This window comes from Sturnira hondurensis, unplaced genomic scaffold (genome assembly GCF_014824575.4).
Source record: "Sturnira hondurensis isolate 20B ecotype Veracruz unplaced genomic scaffold, ASM1482457v3 Scaffold0022566, whole genome shotgun sequence".
NCBI lineage: Eukaryota > Metazoa > Chordata > Mammalia > Chiroptera > Phyllostomidae > Sturnira > Sturnira hondurensis.
Window position 1 is genome coordinate 5,591,971 of NW_028095197.1, and position 17,575 is coordinate 5,609,545.

General features: G+C 41.3%; 1 protein-coding gene across 2 annotated transcripts in view; it reads left to right on the forward strand.

The window, feature by feature from the left end:
- The first annotated feature begins 8,626 nt into the window (after nt 1–8,626).
- UBE2R2 (ubiquitin conjugating enzyme E2 R2) overlaps nt 8,627–17,575 on the forward strand; it is a 104,535-nt gene continuing 95,586 nt past the window's right edge. The window contains exon 1 of one of the 2 annotated variants that reach the window (XM_037036083.1): nt 8,627–9,433. In XM_037036083.1, coding sequence (XP_036891978.1) covers nt 9,257–9,433 — 177 coding nt within the window. In that variant the 5' untranslated portion in view covers nt 8,627–9,256. The remainder of the gene's footprint in view (nt 9,434–17,575) is intronic. The other variant, XM_037036082.1, reaches the window with a different exon arrangement.

The following is a 17,575-nucleotide window of genomic DNA, read 5'->3' on the forward strand; positions in this document are numbered from 1 at the left end:
ATCGAATACTATTATATAAAGTCTATTCAAATTTTGCCAATTATCTTACCAATATCCTTTGCAATAGTACCATTTTATTTCCCAACGAAAGATCATGCATTAATTTAGTCATACTTTTCGTCTTCTCTCAATCTGGAATATTTCCTGACCTTTTCCTTTTGGTCTATTATGACAACCTTTTAAAGAATATAGAACAGCCCTGGCTGTTGTAGCTCAGTGGATTGAGCAGGGGCCTGTGAACCAGGGATTGTGGTTCAATTCCCAATCAGGGCACATGCCTGGATTCCAAGCCAGTTCCCAGTGGGGGACACACAACAGGCAACCATACACTGATATTTCTCTCCCTCTCTCCTTCCCTTCCCCTTGAAAGATAAATAAATAAGATCTTTTTAAAAAAGGAATATACGATCGCGGTTCAATTCCCAGTCAGGGCACATGCTTGGGTTACAGGCCAGTTTCTGGCAGGGGCCAGTTCCCTGCAGGGGATGCATAGGAAGCAACCATACATTGATGTTTCTTTCCTCTCTCCTTCCCTTCCCCTCTAAAAAGATAAATAAATAAAATATTTTAAAAAAAGGAATATAGAACAGTTTCATTTAATAGCTTTCCTTTTAAAAAATTTTATTGAAGTACATTATACATAAAAGTCACATAAGGGGCATCTCCTACAAGAAATCAACTACCCCAGCAACTCAGCCAATAAAAAATTGTCTTCTCCCTGAGCTCTCACTTTTCTCCAATGGACTTCTGTTCAAAACAATTCCTCCCAACTTCCTCCATTTTCTCCATAAAATAATGTTTCTCTCCTTTGTTTCTGGGACTTGCCTGTAGCTTTTGCTACAACTACTTGTCCTGAATTGTAATTCTTTGCAATTCCCAAATAAACCTATTTTTGCTGGTTAAAAAAAAAACAAAACCTGATTTTTAAAATATTTTTTAAGATTTTATTTATTTATTTTCAGAGATAGGGTAAGGGAAAAGAAAGAGAGGGAGAGAAACATCTATTCTCCAGAGAAACATCAATCGATTGCCTCTCACGCGGCAACCTTTCGGTTCCCAGACTGCCGCTCAATCTACTAAACCACACCAGCCAGGAGCAAAACTGACTTTTATTTTTAAGGTCAACACTCCCAATTGTTCCATTAGAATGAAATAAAAGTTTCTACAAAGCCATGATTGATACGGTCTCTCACTCACTACCCCATCATCTTTTTAAAGATTTTATTTATTTATCTTTAGAGGGGAAGAGAAAGAGAGAAGGAGAGAAATATCAATGTATGGTTGCCTCTCGTGAGTCCCCTGCTGAGAACTGACCTGCAACCCAGGTACGTGCCCTGACTGCTGACTGGGAGTCAGGGCCGCGATCCTGTGGTTCGCAGGCCCGTGCTCAATCCACTGAGCTACACCAGCCAGGGCTCATTTTTCTTGATAACTCTACCTCTTGCTTGCTTAGCTGTGGCAACATCAGCCTTCTTTCAATTCTTTGGTTGTATCATGTTCTTTCCTGCAGCAGAAATTTGAGCCAAACTGTTTTCTCTGCCTGGAATGCTTTTTCTTGACTTTTTCTCCTTTCATCCTTCAGCTCTCAGAATAAATATCATCTGTTTAGTTAGGCCTTCACTGACCACCCAGTCTCAAATAGGTTTTCCCTATCACCCCAATTATTTCCTTTTTAGAACTTTTAAAAACAATTTTTGACTGTCAATTATCTGTCTCTTTGCCCTTGACTTTAAATCCATAAAAACAAGTGTGGGGGGTCTACATGTGCCCAGTATCTAGAACACTTGGAATAGTCAATAAATGTCTGCTGAATGAATGAATGTGACCACTGTCTACCTTCTAGCCTTGTCTCTTACCATTGTCTCCAAATTTTATGCCCAGTCATATTGAATTACTTGAAGTTTCCCTACTCTATTTTGCTCTCTTGTCCTGAAGCTTTGAACTTCTAGAAGACAAAACACACACACACACCCAAAGAATTTGCTTCCTTCTTCTTCTCAGAATGATTGCTTCCCCCCAGCTTTATTGAGATATACCTGACAGATAGCATTAAGTTTAAAGTGTGCAATGTGATGATGTTACATGTGTATATTGCAAAAACAGTTACCTCAATAAGGTTAGTTAACACATTTAACACATCCTTCACCTCACATAATAGCCGTTTGTTGCAGTGCTGGTGATGGCGGTGAGAATGTTTAAGATCTACTACTCTCTTAGCAACTTTCGACATACAATGCAGTATTGTTAACTATTGTCATCATGCTGTATGTACATTAGATCCCCAGAATTCACTCCTCTTACAAGTCGGCTTTTGTACCCTTTAACAAGATCATCTCATTCCCCCCAGTTCCCAGTTCCTGGCAATTACCAGTGTACCCTGTGTTTCCATGAGTTTGGCTTTTTCAGATTCCACACATAAGTGAGATCACAGAGTATTTGTGTTTGTCTTTCTCCGATTTATTTCACTTAGCATAATGCCATTAATGTTCATCTGCATTGTCATATATGGCAAGATTTCCTTTTTCTTTATGGGTGAAGAATGCTTTGATTGATAAGGAAGGTTTCCTAGTGGAGATGGAGTTTGTGCTAACTCTTGAAGCACGATTTGAGTTTGAGTCAACTGAGAGGAGGAAGCAGCACTGTTCAAGTCTGAGGAAGACCAAAGAGCACCAACCACTCATTCCACATTGGGTGACACTTAAAAAATGTCAAGTCCTGTGCTCAGTGTCAAGAATAAATGAGGCATGGTGATCACAAGCCAGAAACTAGAATAATACTCTTGTCCACATTTTGCAGGCTGGTCCCTCTGGTCACTTATATGTAACCCCACAGAGGTTCATTTTGTCCCTGCCCTGCCTTCATTTCAAATTGCACCCACCTGAACATTTTCAGTCTTGGCTTCCTTAATCATCTTCATTAGTATTCACCAACATGTGCAATGATATTGTTTACCAATTACTTGTTTTCGTGTGTTTTTGTCTCACTCACTAGAATATAAGCACCGTGACGGCAGGACTCAAAGATTTCTGTCTCATTCACTACTGTATCCTTGGAATTTAGCACAAGGCCTGTCACACAGCACACACTCGATAACTATTTGTTGAGTAAATGAATGGCCCTTTCTTAAGAGTACCTCAAAGGCTGGGAGAAAGATGTAAACAAATAATTATAATATAGCATTGGGGTAATGATATGCACAGATTATTGTGGGCACATTAGACTGGGAATATTACAGGATGGTGGTTAGGAGTCAGTCAACTAAAGTGGGATGGCTAAGGTTCAACTACAGGTTCTGCCCTTTATTCACTGGGAGACCTTGGGTGACTTTCTCACCTCTCTAACCCTTACATGCAGTTAAATAGATATTCTAGTAATGACCGTGTCATGGATTTTTGTGAGAACGAAATGGGATATTGTATATAAAGAGCCTGTCATGTACTGCTGCACAGCAAATGTTAACTATTATTAGCAAAGGAATTGTGGTTCCTAAGAGCACTTTTCAAGATATACATGTGTTAAGACATACAGAATGATAAAAATGTTAGCCCCCTGGGGTCAGAATTAACTTTTCTAAAGCAAATGCCTCTACCTTTTATTTTTCTTACCGAGACTTCCACATCTTTTCTCTTTGAAAGAAAGGTAGTTGATTCTTCAGTAGAGTCCTAGTTGTGGAGTACCAGATGCCACGGAAACTGAGGGTAAATAGCTTGTTTTCTTTACCACCAGGGGGCACCAATCAGTCAAGTCACTGCCTGTATGTCACGATGAAACAGTATGAGAAAGGTATAGGAAGCTGTTTCTGCCACTCATTGTTTTGATAAATCTTTTGAATACCTACTCTTTGTCAAATGTGGAGCTTGTATGTGGTTATGAACAAGACCTTTCCACTTTATATGCTTTATAATCTTGAACACCTACTATGTGTCTCAGAGATCCTTATTAGGCATGGAGGTGGAAGGTGGGAGTTCAATTTGTGATTTGTTGTTAATGATTGTCTTACTGCTCTTGGTTGTTAGCCAGGAAGGACAATTACTTAGTGTCTACTTTGTGTTAGACAAGGTGATGGTTGCTGAGGATCCAGGGATGGGTAAGACATTTTAGGCACTCTCCCTCTCCAGAGCACACCTGTGCCTTTCCTGTCCCCCTCAACTCCTCCCGCCCCACCCCCGCAAGTACATTACCTTTGCCTTTCTCTCTCACTCCTAAGCCACAGACCTTCTTTTGCCTCTAAAACTTGTTTCCTTGGTCCCATTCTTCTATGGCATACTTCTACCTTTGTGACTTTCTAAGTAAACTTTTGCTTATAGTTTGAAAAAAAGTTTCAAACTACTAATAAACAATGTCTTGCCTGCTAAGATTAAAGACATGAGGCACATTCTGTGCAATTTTAGTTCCTTTGACCTGAGAATGGAGAACCTTAAGTATACAACTCATTAACACACTGGGCTGCGAGCCTCCCAGTCAGGTGTATGTTTGTTAGCTTACAGCCATGGCCACTGTGGATGTTTGTATGAGTTTGTGAGTAAATATGAACCCAGGAGCAGCTTCTGGTCTGGGGGCCAGGTGTATGTACAGTAGATTACTAAAGACCTACCATCTTCTGGGTCAGGGTGGGGCTGTGATGAGTTTATATGAGTGCAATGCTTTGAAGATGAACTTTCTGCCTATTTGTCTACTCATAGTCATGTTATTAAAGGTGTCAACATCATCTCCCACATTTCCAGGTCAACAATCTTCTTGTTTCTAAATTGAGTGATGGAGGAGAAGAAGCCAGAACCAGTCATACATCATCATTTTGGAAGGAGGGGCTGCATTGACTCCAACACTCCCCCTCCTCTGAAATAAGCTCTAATTCCAGTGGAGTTTGGCCTCAAGAACTACAGGGTAGAGTTGGGAGCTAAGGAATGAGTCTTCAAAATACTGAGATCTCGCACTGGCTGAGGAGCTCAGTTGGTTAAGCATCATCCTGATATGCCAATCTTGTCGTGGGTTTGATCCCCAGTCAGGGCACATACAAGAATCAACCAATAAATGCATAAATCAGTGGAACAACAAATGTTTCTCTCCGTGTCTCCCTTCTTCTCTTTCTCTAAAAAATAATTTAAAAATACCGAGATTTCATCTCTGAGAAAAAAAAGAACAACCACAACAAAAAAAGGGGCTCCATCGGTATGAATTGTGCATAGTGACTTACTTCTGAAGAGTACAATTTTTAAAAAGATTTTATTTATTTATCTTTGGAGGGAAAGGGAAGAAGAGAAAGAGAGAAACATCAATGTATGGCTGCCTCTTGTGAGTCCCCTGCTGGGAACTGGCCTGCAACCCAGGCATGTGCCCTGATGGGGAATCAAACTGCGATCGCAATCCTGTGGTTCACAAGCCCATGCTCAATCCACTGAGCTAACACCAGCCAGGGCTGAAGAGTACAATTTTGAAAGGTGGTAAAAAAAGTAACTATGAAGCATTATGCTGAGTGAAATAAGCCAGGTGTTGAAGGACAAATACCATATGATCTCACCTTTAACAGGAAGCTAAACAACAAAACAAACAAGCAAGCAAAATATAACCAAAGACACTGAAATAGAGAACAGGCTGACAGTGACCGGGGGGAGAGGGGAGGGAATTTCAGGGGAAATAGGGGAGGGATTTAGAGGAACATATATAAAGGATACATGGGCAACAACTGAGAAGGGTGGAAATGGGAGGGGGGGGAACATGGGGGGTGGGAGGGGATGGGAGTAATAGACAGAAAACTGTACTTGAAAAATAATTAAATAAAAAAATTGGGGAAAAAAAAGTAACTTTGTCTGTGGCCAATGTGGCTCAGTTGGTTGGAGCATTGTCCTGTGGACCAGAAGGTTGAGGGGTTTGATTCCTGGTCAGCGCACAAAACCAGGTTGCAGGTTCCATCCCTAGTTGGGGCATGTACAAGAAGGCAACCAATCAATGTTTCTGTCTCACATACATGGTTTATTTTTTATTTATTATTTTTAAAGATTTTATTTATTTATCTTTAGAGGGGAAAGGAAGGAGAGAGGGAAATATCAATGTATGGTTGCCTCTCGTGTGTCCCCTGCCAGGAACTGGGAACTGGCCTGCAACCCAGGCTTGTGCCCTTGACTGGGAATCGAACCGCGATTGTGTGGTTCTCAGGCCCACGCTCAATCCACTGAGCTATACCAGCCAGGGCTAGACGTTTTTTTCTTTTCCTCCCTCTTTGTCATTAAAAAAAAAGAGTAACTTTACATTGGAGAAACCTGACACACTCAAGTGAGATTGATGTCAATATCAACTCTGATAAGTCATGGTGATATATTTTTTAAATATTTATTTTTAGAGAGAGGAAAAGGGAAGGAGAAAGAGTGGGAGAGAAACATCAGTGTGGTTGCCTCTCATGTGTCCCCCACTGGGGACCTGGCCTGCAACCCAGGCATGTGCCCCGACTGGGAATCGAACTGGTGACCCCTTGCTTCTCAGTGGATTGTAGCTCAATCCACTGAGCTACATCGGCCAGGGCTCATGTTGATATTATACGCCCTTGATATGATGTGATGAAAATGTCATTTTAGCCCTGGCTGGTGTAGCTCAGTGGATTGAGCGTGGGCCTGCGAACCACATGATCGCGGTTCGATTCCCAGTCAGGGCACATGCCTGGGTTGCAGGCCAGTTCCCAGCAGGGGACTCATGAGAGGCAACTGTGCATTGATGTTTCTCTCCTTCTCTCCTTCCTTTCCTCTCTAAAGATAAATAAATAAAATCTTTAAAGAAACGAAAATGCCATATTACCTCTGTGCTCTCCTCCACCCAAATTCCACAATGCAAATTTAATCATGAGGAGAACATCACACATTCTAACTGACGGACACTGTACAATTGTGTAGTACTCAAAACTGTCAAGGTCATCAAAAACAAGTAAAGTCTTAGAAACTGTCACAGTCAATAGAAATCTAACAAAACATGAAAAGTAAATATGGTGTGTTGTATAATTGTATAGTGTATAGTGGGATTCTGAAACCAAAAGGACATTAAGCAAAAACTAAGAATATGTGAAGACTTTAAGTGTAATATACCAACACTGGTTCAATAATTGTAAAACGTGTACAGTATACTAATATATTAATAATAGGGGAAATTGGGTGCCTATGGAAAAATATGGGAACTCTGTACTATTGCTTCAATTTTTCTATAATCTAAAACCGTTGTTAAAAATACTCTATTAGATATTGGAGAGGGTTATATCCAGAACACAGCTATGCCTTTAAATTATTTTTCTTTATTTTTTAAAGATTGTATTATATATTTGTAGACCGAGGGGAAGAGAGGGAGAAAGGGAGAAAAACATTAATGTGTGGTTGCTTTTCACATGCCCCATACTGGAGATCTGACCTGGCCCACAAACCAGGCATATGTTCTGACTGAGAATCAAACTGGTGACCCTTTGGTTTACAGGCCAGCACTCAAGCCACTGTGTCACACCAGCCAGAGTTATTTTTTTCTTTCTTTAAATTTTCTATTTATAGATCATTTACCATGTACCAGTCATTGTGCTAAATCTTGTATATAAACGATTTCATTTAATCTTTACAATTGCTTATAGTAGGTTTAATTCACCCCCTTTTACATAGGCTGATGAAAAAGGAAGAGGTAAATGGTGGAGCCAGGGCTGGAACCAAGGATTTTTCGGCCCCCCAAATTCTGTGTGGTACTCTCACAGTATCCTGGCTTTTCAAGGAAACATTATCTTGCCTTAAGAGAAGAGGGTATTCTATGAAAATCATGAGGATTGAAGACTGTTTCCATATCTCATTTCAGTCATGATTATCTCAAAATTTCCTCAGTTTCAGGTTAGACCTTCAAGCTGTAGGGGGTCAAAATTCAATCTGAAGTAGTGTTGTACTTCATCTTACAAATGGTTAAACTGAATGATACCCAACAGCACTTGCTCCAAATCACACAGAGGACCACAAACCCAGGTTCAGCCAGTTTTATTATCTGTCTATGTCCCACAGCTTCTTATCTGTAGTTAAGAAAGGAAGTAGAAGCTGGCCTATCTGCCTTCCCCGTGTCTAGGGGGAAACTGGTCCCACTCACCGCCCCCTCCCCCCAAATTGGTGACACACTGTATGAGAGCTAATCCTGCAAAGGTGTTGGGACACTTGTTCCGGCCAACAAGGCCCACATTCTCGGTACATCCTTGTCAAGCACCCTGAGTGCACGGATTTAAGACTGTGTGTCACAGGGAAAGGCCTGCAGAGGACCAGGTCTCCTGGGAGGATGCCTAAGGAGGCCAGATATGGGGAGGAGAGTGCCGATGGCTCTAAAACCAGAGGTTACTTTTCTGCGCGCGTGACGAAGGAACCAGAGCGTCGAGTTGCACAACCATCATTCTGAGGCCAAGGGCATTCCCTGAGGCCACCCGCGGACCCCGCCGTGGCTTGGCTCTTTAAGGGCGGGGCACAAACGCCGGCGTCACAAAGCGCCGCCACAGAGCAGAGCCGAGGGGAGGAGGTGGAGAAGCGGGAGGAGGAGGAGAAGGGCGAAGAGGAGGGAGGAGGAGGGAGGAGGAGGGAGGGGCGCGCGCACGCGCGTCGGGCCGCCAGTCGCCGAGAGCCTCCCCCCTCCGGGCGCGCGCCCCTCCTCCCTCTATCCCTCCCTCCCTTCCTCCCTCCCTCCCTCCTTCTTCTCGGCTCCGTCGCTCCCGCGGCGAGGAGCTCTCTTCGCCGCCGCCGCCGCCGCCGCCGCCGCCGCCGCCGCCGCCGCCGCCGCGAGACCCCAGCACGCCGCGCTTCTCCCGGCCTTCGGCCCTGCGCGTCCTCCGGCCCCGGTGGCCCCCGAGAAGAACGAGAGGGCGAGCGAGCGCGGCGCTCCCGGGCCGGCCCGGCCCCCTCCTCTTACCATCGCCGGCCCTCCGCCGCCTTTCTCCGCTTCCACCTCTTCTCCCCCCCCCCCCCCCCAAGTTGAGGCCCCCTCGGGGGGGGAGGACCGAGACCAGGAGCGAATTCCCCTAACTCCCCCAACCTCAACCCTTCCCCTTCCCCTGGCCCGAGTGTGAGGAGAAGGACCCGGCCCGCGTCGTGTGTGAGGACACGGGCCGGCCCACGGGCCGTCTTGGGCCTTGTCTGGCCCGCTGGGTGTGTGAAGACCGGGCCCCGGTGCGGCCCGGCCCGAGGGCGAGCCGAGGGGAGGGGCCTGGTCCGGCTCCGCCGGTGCGTGAGGACTGGGGCCCCGGCCCGGCGCCGCCGCCGCCGCCGCCGCGATGGCCCAGCAGCAGATGACCAGCTCGCAGAAGGCCCTGATGCTGGAGCTGAAATCCCTGCAGGAGGAACCAGTGGAGGGCTTCCGGATCACCCTGGTGGATGAGTCCGACCTCTACAACTGGGAGGTTGCCATCTTCGGACCCCCCAATACCCTCTACGAAGGCGGCTACTTTAAGGTACCCCCAACCCCTCGCAGAAAAGGTTTCCTTCTCGGCGGCCTCCGCTCCCCGCCGCTTTCGGCTGTTTTCGGGGCCAAGAGAGTGAGTGTGAGCGCGGATGAGCGGAGGGGGCTCCTCACCTCAGCAGCCCCCTCCCCCCACCCGTGGAGGCAGGAAGGCCTTGCTCACCCAGGGCCTTTTCTTTGTCCTGGGGGCGGGGGTGGAAGGCCAGACTGCACCGGGAAATGGGAAAGCCTCTCTGGCTAGGGTAGTGAAGACCCGGGGAGGAGGAGGACTGTCTTTGTTTTGTTGTCTCAACTGAGGGTGTAAGGGAAGAAAGGTGGTCAGTCTTTCCCCCTCTCGTCCTCACATCAGAACCATCCTTACGCCGGTTGGAACTGCCCCAGAGGGCAGAGTGACCTGCACTTATTGGATTGGACCTTTCTTTTTTGGGGGGGTGGGGGTGGGGGAGGGGTATTAGTCTGTCATTGCAGAGGCTGCCTGGTGACCTGACATTTTGAGGATTTGATGGGCTTCTGTGGAATGGTAGTTCCAACTTTGCATTCCAGTGGGCGGTAGTGAAGGGTAGGAAGGAGCCCAGGGGTGTTTACAAGGGTACCTGCATTTTTCTCGCCTTTATCCCCTTGAAGGAACTTTAGTTTAGAAACCCGTTCTGTCTTCATTCTCTATTTACTTCTCTGGTGTTTCAAAATGCCCTTTGTCCTCACCCTGCCACCAACTTTACAGGCTTTTTTTGTTTTTGTTCCTACATGGAGAAATATTCACAGAGGGTGGAACTCGTTATGTAGGGAAATTGATTGTTTCCCACTTAAGTGAGACGAAATTAAAACCTTTTGCCCAGGTGGTTAACTCTAGCAAATGGGTGGTCTCACGGATTAAAAGTGTATGAGGTGAGATGGTTTCACCGAGTAGGACTGGCTTCGTAAACAGTGACCATACACATTGTTTCCATTGTTTTCCACGACTTTAGGACGTTCTTGAATCTGGTGGGTTTTTAAAAAAATTATTATTTTAATTCCAAGGTAGATAATTTGGTAACAGAGGTTGTTTTTTATTTTGTTATATTTTAAACTATTTTTGAAGCGATGAATCAGAGTCTGAAGGTTGAACTTTACTTTTTAAAAATTGGCTTCTTAAAAACATTTATTTTGATTGATTTTAGAGAGAGAGAGAGAGAGGGAAACATCCATTTGTTGTTCCACTTATTTATGTATTCACTGGTTACTTCTTGTATGTGCCCTGACCTGGGATGGAACCTGCCACCTTGGCATATCAGGACATGCCCTAACCAACTCAGCTACCCTGCCAGGGCTGAAGGTTGAAGGTTTGAAATGGTCGGTAAGAGACCAAGGGAAATGAGTGCTTAGGAATCCATTTAGTTTTTTTATTTCCAAAATTAAGTGAAATAGAAGAGTGAGTCAATCGTACTTTGTTTTGAAGGGAGGTGGTGCTATCTTGGCAAAAGTTTTAAATGAGTAAGTATCTTAAGTCATGTATTATAGTTACATGTATTTATAGGGCTACCCAATTACCTTTGTTTTTAACACTTCTAAAGGTAGAAGACTCTGATTCAGGCTTGAAATTGGGTCAACATTGTAGAAAATGTGAACAATTAATTGATAGGGAAATGTTTAATATTCATGCCTATGATAGTCACTGACTACCTAATAAAAAACAAACACGTTTTTAAGATATTATGTAAGAGCAGTGCCCTTACCAGTAGTATACATTATCTTTGTGGTCACCATAAATTATACTTTTTCAGATGCAGGTATTTAAAATCACTAAGTAAACATACAAGTTATTAGGTGAGGAATAGTCTCTCGTGAAGTATAAATTTTCACTTACAAATACCGAAAAAATTAGTTGCACAAAATGGGATTTATGTGATAATTTCTAGCAGAACCATATTTAGCAAAATTTGGCCAAAATTTAGTGGAACAAAGTTTAATTTCCAAAAAAACCTGTTGCTTTCCAAAAACTATCATTAATGGTCAACGGTGCTAGTTAGAATAATCACACTTTAGTGGAGTTTGTGTAAAAGAAATTCTGTATTCCAAATTATAATATTTATGCTTAAGTAACTGTGAAAGGAATGTGAGAGCCCTCTCAGTTTGGAGTAGGTAACATGTAAAAAAGATTCCCTGTAGCATACATTGATTGAAATGCTTTTTAATTTTAGTCCTATTTAACAAGAATGGTTTAATCTCCAGTTTCATTAGAAATGTAATCTAGTGTTAGATTCCTTTTTAAAAAAATGTCTTATTGTTTATGCTATTACAGTTGTCCCAGTTTTCTCCCTTTGCCCCCCTCCACTTAGCTTGTCCTGAGATTTCTTTATTTTTGAGTGTTTTAACTTTGTGACATATAAAAAGGCATGAAAATTCTTAAGCAGGTTTTTATGTTTTAGTCTTGTGTGAGAATTTTGTTTAATTTCGTTTTTTCCATTTTTCCCCTTATTGTATGGCCTTTTATCCCAAAACTCTTCATTGGAAACAGGCAAATTTGTGGTCATGAGCAGTTAACATGAGTGATAAGTATTAAATCATTGTTTTTTATTTCACTGCTTTTGTCTTAAATCAAGGCCTTTAGTGTGTTTCACTACAGCTGCAGTTAAAAGTTGGCAGAGAACTTTCCCTATTACTATTCTCCCTTCAAATTATAGTCCTTCAACATTTAGTATAACTTTTCAAGTTAAACTATTTCTCTATTTTGCATAATAGTTCCTGAAGGCAGTGGACTGTAGGTTATTCTTTTTTTTTTTCCAATTACAATTTTTATTTTGCCCTGATTGGTTGTTGCTTAGTGGGTTGGGCATTGTCCCACAAACTGAAAGGCTGCTGGTTCGATTCTGAGTCAGAGTCAGGGCATGTGCCCCAGTTCCTGGCCAGGTCCTTGTTGGGGGCATATGAGAGGCAACCTATCATGTTTCTCTTGCACATTGATGTTTTCTCTCTCTCTCCCCCTTATTTCCTCTCTCTCTAAAAATGAATAAATAAAATGCAAAAAAATATATTATTTTTTTTAAAGATTTTTAAATTTGTTTTTAAAGAGGGGGGAAGGGAAGGAGAAGGAGAGGGAAAGAAACATGGGCCAGTTGCCTCTCACATGCGTCCCAGCTGTGTGCCCTGACCTGGGATCAAACCCATGACTTTTTGGTTCAGAGGCTGATGCTCAATCAATCCACTGAACCATACCAGCCAGGGTCAAATTTTTTCATTTATTGATTGTACAGAAAGAGAGAGAGCTCCAGGAGCATTGATTTGTTGTTTCTCTTACTCATTCATTGGTTGATTCTTGAAGTGGGCCTCTTTGGGTTCCTCTTGAATGGGACTGTCTGTGATTCCTGGATTCGTGTAACTTTTTCTCTCATCAAATTAGGAAAATTTTCCATCATTACTCTTTCAAATAGGTTTTCTATCCCTTGTTCTTCTTCTTCTCCTTCTGGTATTCCTATTATTCGGATATTATTACGTTTCATATTATCTTGCATTTCTCTTAGCCCATCTTCATTCTTTTTGAGCCTCTTTTCCCTTTCTTGCTCTTTCTGGGAGATTCTTTCTACTGTGTCCTCCAACTCACTGATCCGATCTTCTTGGTTGATTCTTGTATGTGACCTAACCAGGGATCTAACTGCAACCTTGGCATATCAAGAGAGACTATACTCTAACCAATAGAACCACCTGGTCAGGGCCTTATCAGTCATTCTTTAAATTTCTTCTTAATGTAACTCCTTCACTTTTACAAATTAGTATGCTTCTTACTGATCTTTTTCACTATGAAGTAGTCGGCTACAGTCTGTTTTAACCATGGCATCTGTTGTGCTAGAGACTTGTGATACCCGTATTTCACAATTTTTTTGATTCATCCTGCTTTTACTTATTTTTTAAATATCTAGAATCAATGTGATTCTTAGCTTGGGGGTGAATATGGATGTATGGAAGGCACAGGTAGTAACTTGTGTCTGTTTTTTTGGCTTCTTATAAATTCTTTTGTGGCCTTGCTATTTTTTTTTTTTTTTGTCCAGTTGCTAGTTTTCATTGACTTTCCAAGTGAATTTCTTTGCTGCTTTGAATTTTCCCTCTGAGGTCAGTCGTTACAAAACACAAAGTAGAAGATGGCTTAGAACACCAAGAACACCAAAACTGCTCTTGTTTTGGAGCAAGTTGGAATTTTATTATGTTACTGGAAAAAAATGATGACTTTTAATAAGTTCACCACAGTCCTTTAGAAAATACTATCTGCCAGGGTGGGTGTGGCTCAGTTGGTTGGGCACTGTCCCTCAAACCTAAAGTTAACAGGTTCAATTCAGATTGGGCCCCCCAGGGTGCATATGGAAGGCAGCCAATTGGTGTTTCTCTCTCATATGGATGTTTCTTGCCTCTCTTTGTCTCTCTTTTCCCCTCTCTCTAAAATCAAATAAAATTATCAAGTAAAATAAAAAATTTTTAAAAATACTAAAATTTCTGATAACGATCTTAGTGTGGATGTGAACTTCCTTGGAGCTCCTGCATTAATCATCTAAAAGCATGATAGCAGTGAGTCTAGAGGTCCAAAAGTGAGTGCCTCTTTCCTAATGTGCATAACATAAAAGTTGAAATGATATGTAAAGCTTAAAGTATAGCAGTGAACTTTTTGTAGTTGATTTCATTCAATAATCTGATTGAGGATATAAAATATAGGTGTGTTCCATTCTTTAGAAAACTCCAAACTGATAAATTAGAAAGTGTTATCTACTCAAAGTTTTCCTTAATCGGAGCTTGTCAGATTTATACTAAAGAAACTCTTCAGTAATTTTTTTATGAGACATGCTACCTACTGCACTAACGAGGCACCTTTGTAATAGTTTTTTTAAAATAAAGGGTTGCATTATTTTCATTTGTTCTAAAAGAAATGAAACGTTTCTGCACCTTCCTCCCCAAAGAACAAGAACCCTCAAAGTTAACTTTTGGTCTAGTAATGGCTTTCTGATTATAGAATACTCTATTTTATGACTGTAATTCTTAATATGTAGTTGAAACAATTATTTTAAGAAGGTGATTGTTGGTCTTTTTGGTATATGGATCATTTTGGGAACTTTACGAATTTTCTCCGGAAAAAACAGATACATAAACTAGTTTCTGTACATTTTCAGAGAGCTAACTGACAAGCTGAGAATCCCTTTTAGGATATTTTATAGGCAACTAAAAAAAACTTTAAAATTATAAAGGTAATACTCTTTAATAAAAACAACAACTGTAAGAGTCAGTTAAAATTTTTTAAAAATTTTTTCCTTAATCACTTTGAGAATATCTCTTAGGGCTTTTAGCTATAACCTTTTCTGGAAGTTGAAGTTGTCCTGAGAGAACTAAAGTGAACTAATGCAACCTTGTAAATTGAAACACAGTTAATGTCCAGTGATTTTGGGGCATTAAATCTAATTTTAGTGTTCCCCCCTCCCCTGCCATACCAAATATGGCACCTCAGTGCTTTATAGACTGTGCTTTTACAATATCGATTCCAAAATGCATATTTATATAGTTTTTAACTTCTCTGAAATTGGGATGTGTCTTAGAAACTGTAAAGTCTTAACATCAGTTTGGTGGTACTTGGGACCTAGTTGTGAGGGAACCTTGCATTGAAATCTCCCCCCACCCCAAATTCTCACCCGAGGATGTTTATTGAATTTAGAGAGGGGGGAAGGAAGGAAGGGTGATAAGGAGAGAAGGGGGATAGGAAGAGAAAGAGAAACAGTGATCTGTTGCTTTCTGCATGTGCTTGCACCTGGGATGGAACCTGCAACCTGTGGTGCATGGGAGGACACTCCAACCAACTGAGCTATCTGGCCAAGGTGCACTGAAATCTTCTGTAATTTTTTAAAATGCTAGCTAGCATTAGTGTCTTAAATTTGATATAAGAATTTTTAAAATGATTTTATGTATTTGTATTTTAGAGAGATGGGAAGGGATAGAGAAAGAGGGAGAGAAATGTGGATGTGGGAGAAATGCCAATCAGCTGTCTCCCATTCCCCTAACTGGGGACCTAGCCCACTACCCAGCCATGTACCCTGAGTGGAGTTTGAACAGGTGAACCTTCGATTTGTAGACCAGTGCTCAATCCACTGAGCCACACCAGCCAGGGCTTTTTTTCTTTTTTAAATAAGAGAAAGTTTATTTTGAAAATCACAGAGGTAGAAAAAGTGAGTCGGGGAAGAAAGGGGCTCAAGAAACAAGTTACAGAGGCAAAAGAAGGGCCCTTGGAGCTTAGGAGAGAGATGTAAAGGTAACAACGCCTGTGGGCTGGGGTGGGGGGAGGAGGGGGACAGAAAAGGCATTGATAAGCTCTTTAGAGGGAGAACTCCAATAAGGATTATTCTTGAACAAAGGATTTGGACCTTAGTATTAGTATTTTCTTTGCATCATGTTGATTCCTGTTTCAGAGACTTGTATTAGTAAACAGTATTTATTGAACACTCATCAAATAGGCAAAACAGTGTAGGAAGAGTTTACTACCTTATAGATAGTAAGGAAAGGTATAAGGATATTGATAAACTTAGAGGTTTTATAAATGATCTTCATAAAAATCTTTGTGTAGACTTTAAAACTACAAATGTGAGGTATAGCTATTATTGATACAATTGTAAATTGTAATTAAAATCAAAGTTTTTAAATTTTAGGGCCTGTTAGAGCATTTGTCAACATTAACACTATTACTATAAAATGTTCTGTTCCATCTTTGCAACTTATTATTAGTGACCATACTCTAAGGTTGTAGTAGAATAATCTGTTGGAGACAGGTAAAATAAAGGAGGTCATCTAAGAAAATGGTCCATCTCTGCTAATATTGTTATAGGAAAATAACAATGAGGAAGAGTTATACATTCAGAGATTAGGATTACAGAACTCCAAAGATATTTAAAAGGTTCAATTCTTTTATGTCCTGAACTCTTTAGAACTGTTCTGTCTTATATGTAGATGTCCAAGTAAGATTGAACCTCTTTAAATGTGTCCTGTCATTACTTTATTTCAGCTTTGTCCCTTATTCAGGGACAAATTGTTATTCAGAGTTTATGCTTAATGTACCTTTAAATAAGTTGATTCTGAAGCAAATGGAATAGAGTTGAAGAGATTATTTTAGTTCAGATTGCCAAGGTTTGATATTAGGTAAATGTTTTTCTATATAAGAATTAGAAAATTCAGATTTTGGAGTATGTACATAAGATAGGAAGTGAATAGTCCACTTATTTTTTAAAAAATTAATTTTATTTATCTTTAGAGGAGAAGGAGAGAGGGAGAGAAACATCGGTGTATGGTTGCCTCTCATGCGTCCTCTGCTGGGATCTGGCCTGCAACCCAGGCATGTGCCCTGACTGGGAATCGAACTGCGATACTCTGGTTCACAGGCCTACGCTCAATCTACTGAGCCACACCAGCCAGGACTACTTATTTTTGAATAGTCCACTTTAACACCTTTACTTCATTTTTTAAAAAAGATTTTATTTATTTATTTTTAGAGAGAGGGAAAGGGAGGGAGAATGGGAGAAAAATACTGATGTGAGAGAGAATCATTGATTGGTTGCCTGCATGTGCCCTGATCAGGGACCAAACCTACAACCTAGACATGCATGCCCTGATGGGAAGTTGAACCAGCCACTTTTGCTTTGCCGGACGAGGCGCCATAACCATCTGAGTCATGTTGGTCAGGACTCATTTGTTTTAGTAACAAATTTAAAAATGTGTTTGTTGTTACACAAGTAATAAATTTAATTAGTGCTGTGAACCTGTTGGTAAGGTAAGTAGAATGAGCACTTAAAACATACTAAAACTTTGAAAACTATATCTAATTGCAGATATACACTGTAATCTTTAGTACAGTAATGTAGGTAGTAGCAGCTAACATTTTCTGAGTACTTACTTATGTGCCACACACTTTACACAGATTATCCCATATAATCCTCCTGTGAGATATGGTTACTAACATCTTTGATAGGTTCTGTGAGTTTCAGGGAAATGACATAATGAAACCAATTTTATCATAGGCTAACTGATAAAGGCAAGAGTTAAGTTTCTATGGCATTTCATCAATGTAATAACAAAGCAATGTTGAATGAAATTAAATTATTTGAGGACGTACATTTTGGTCAGCAATGGGCTTACGTGT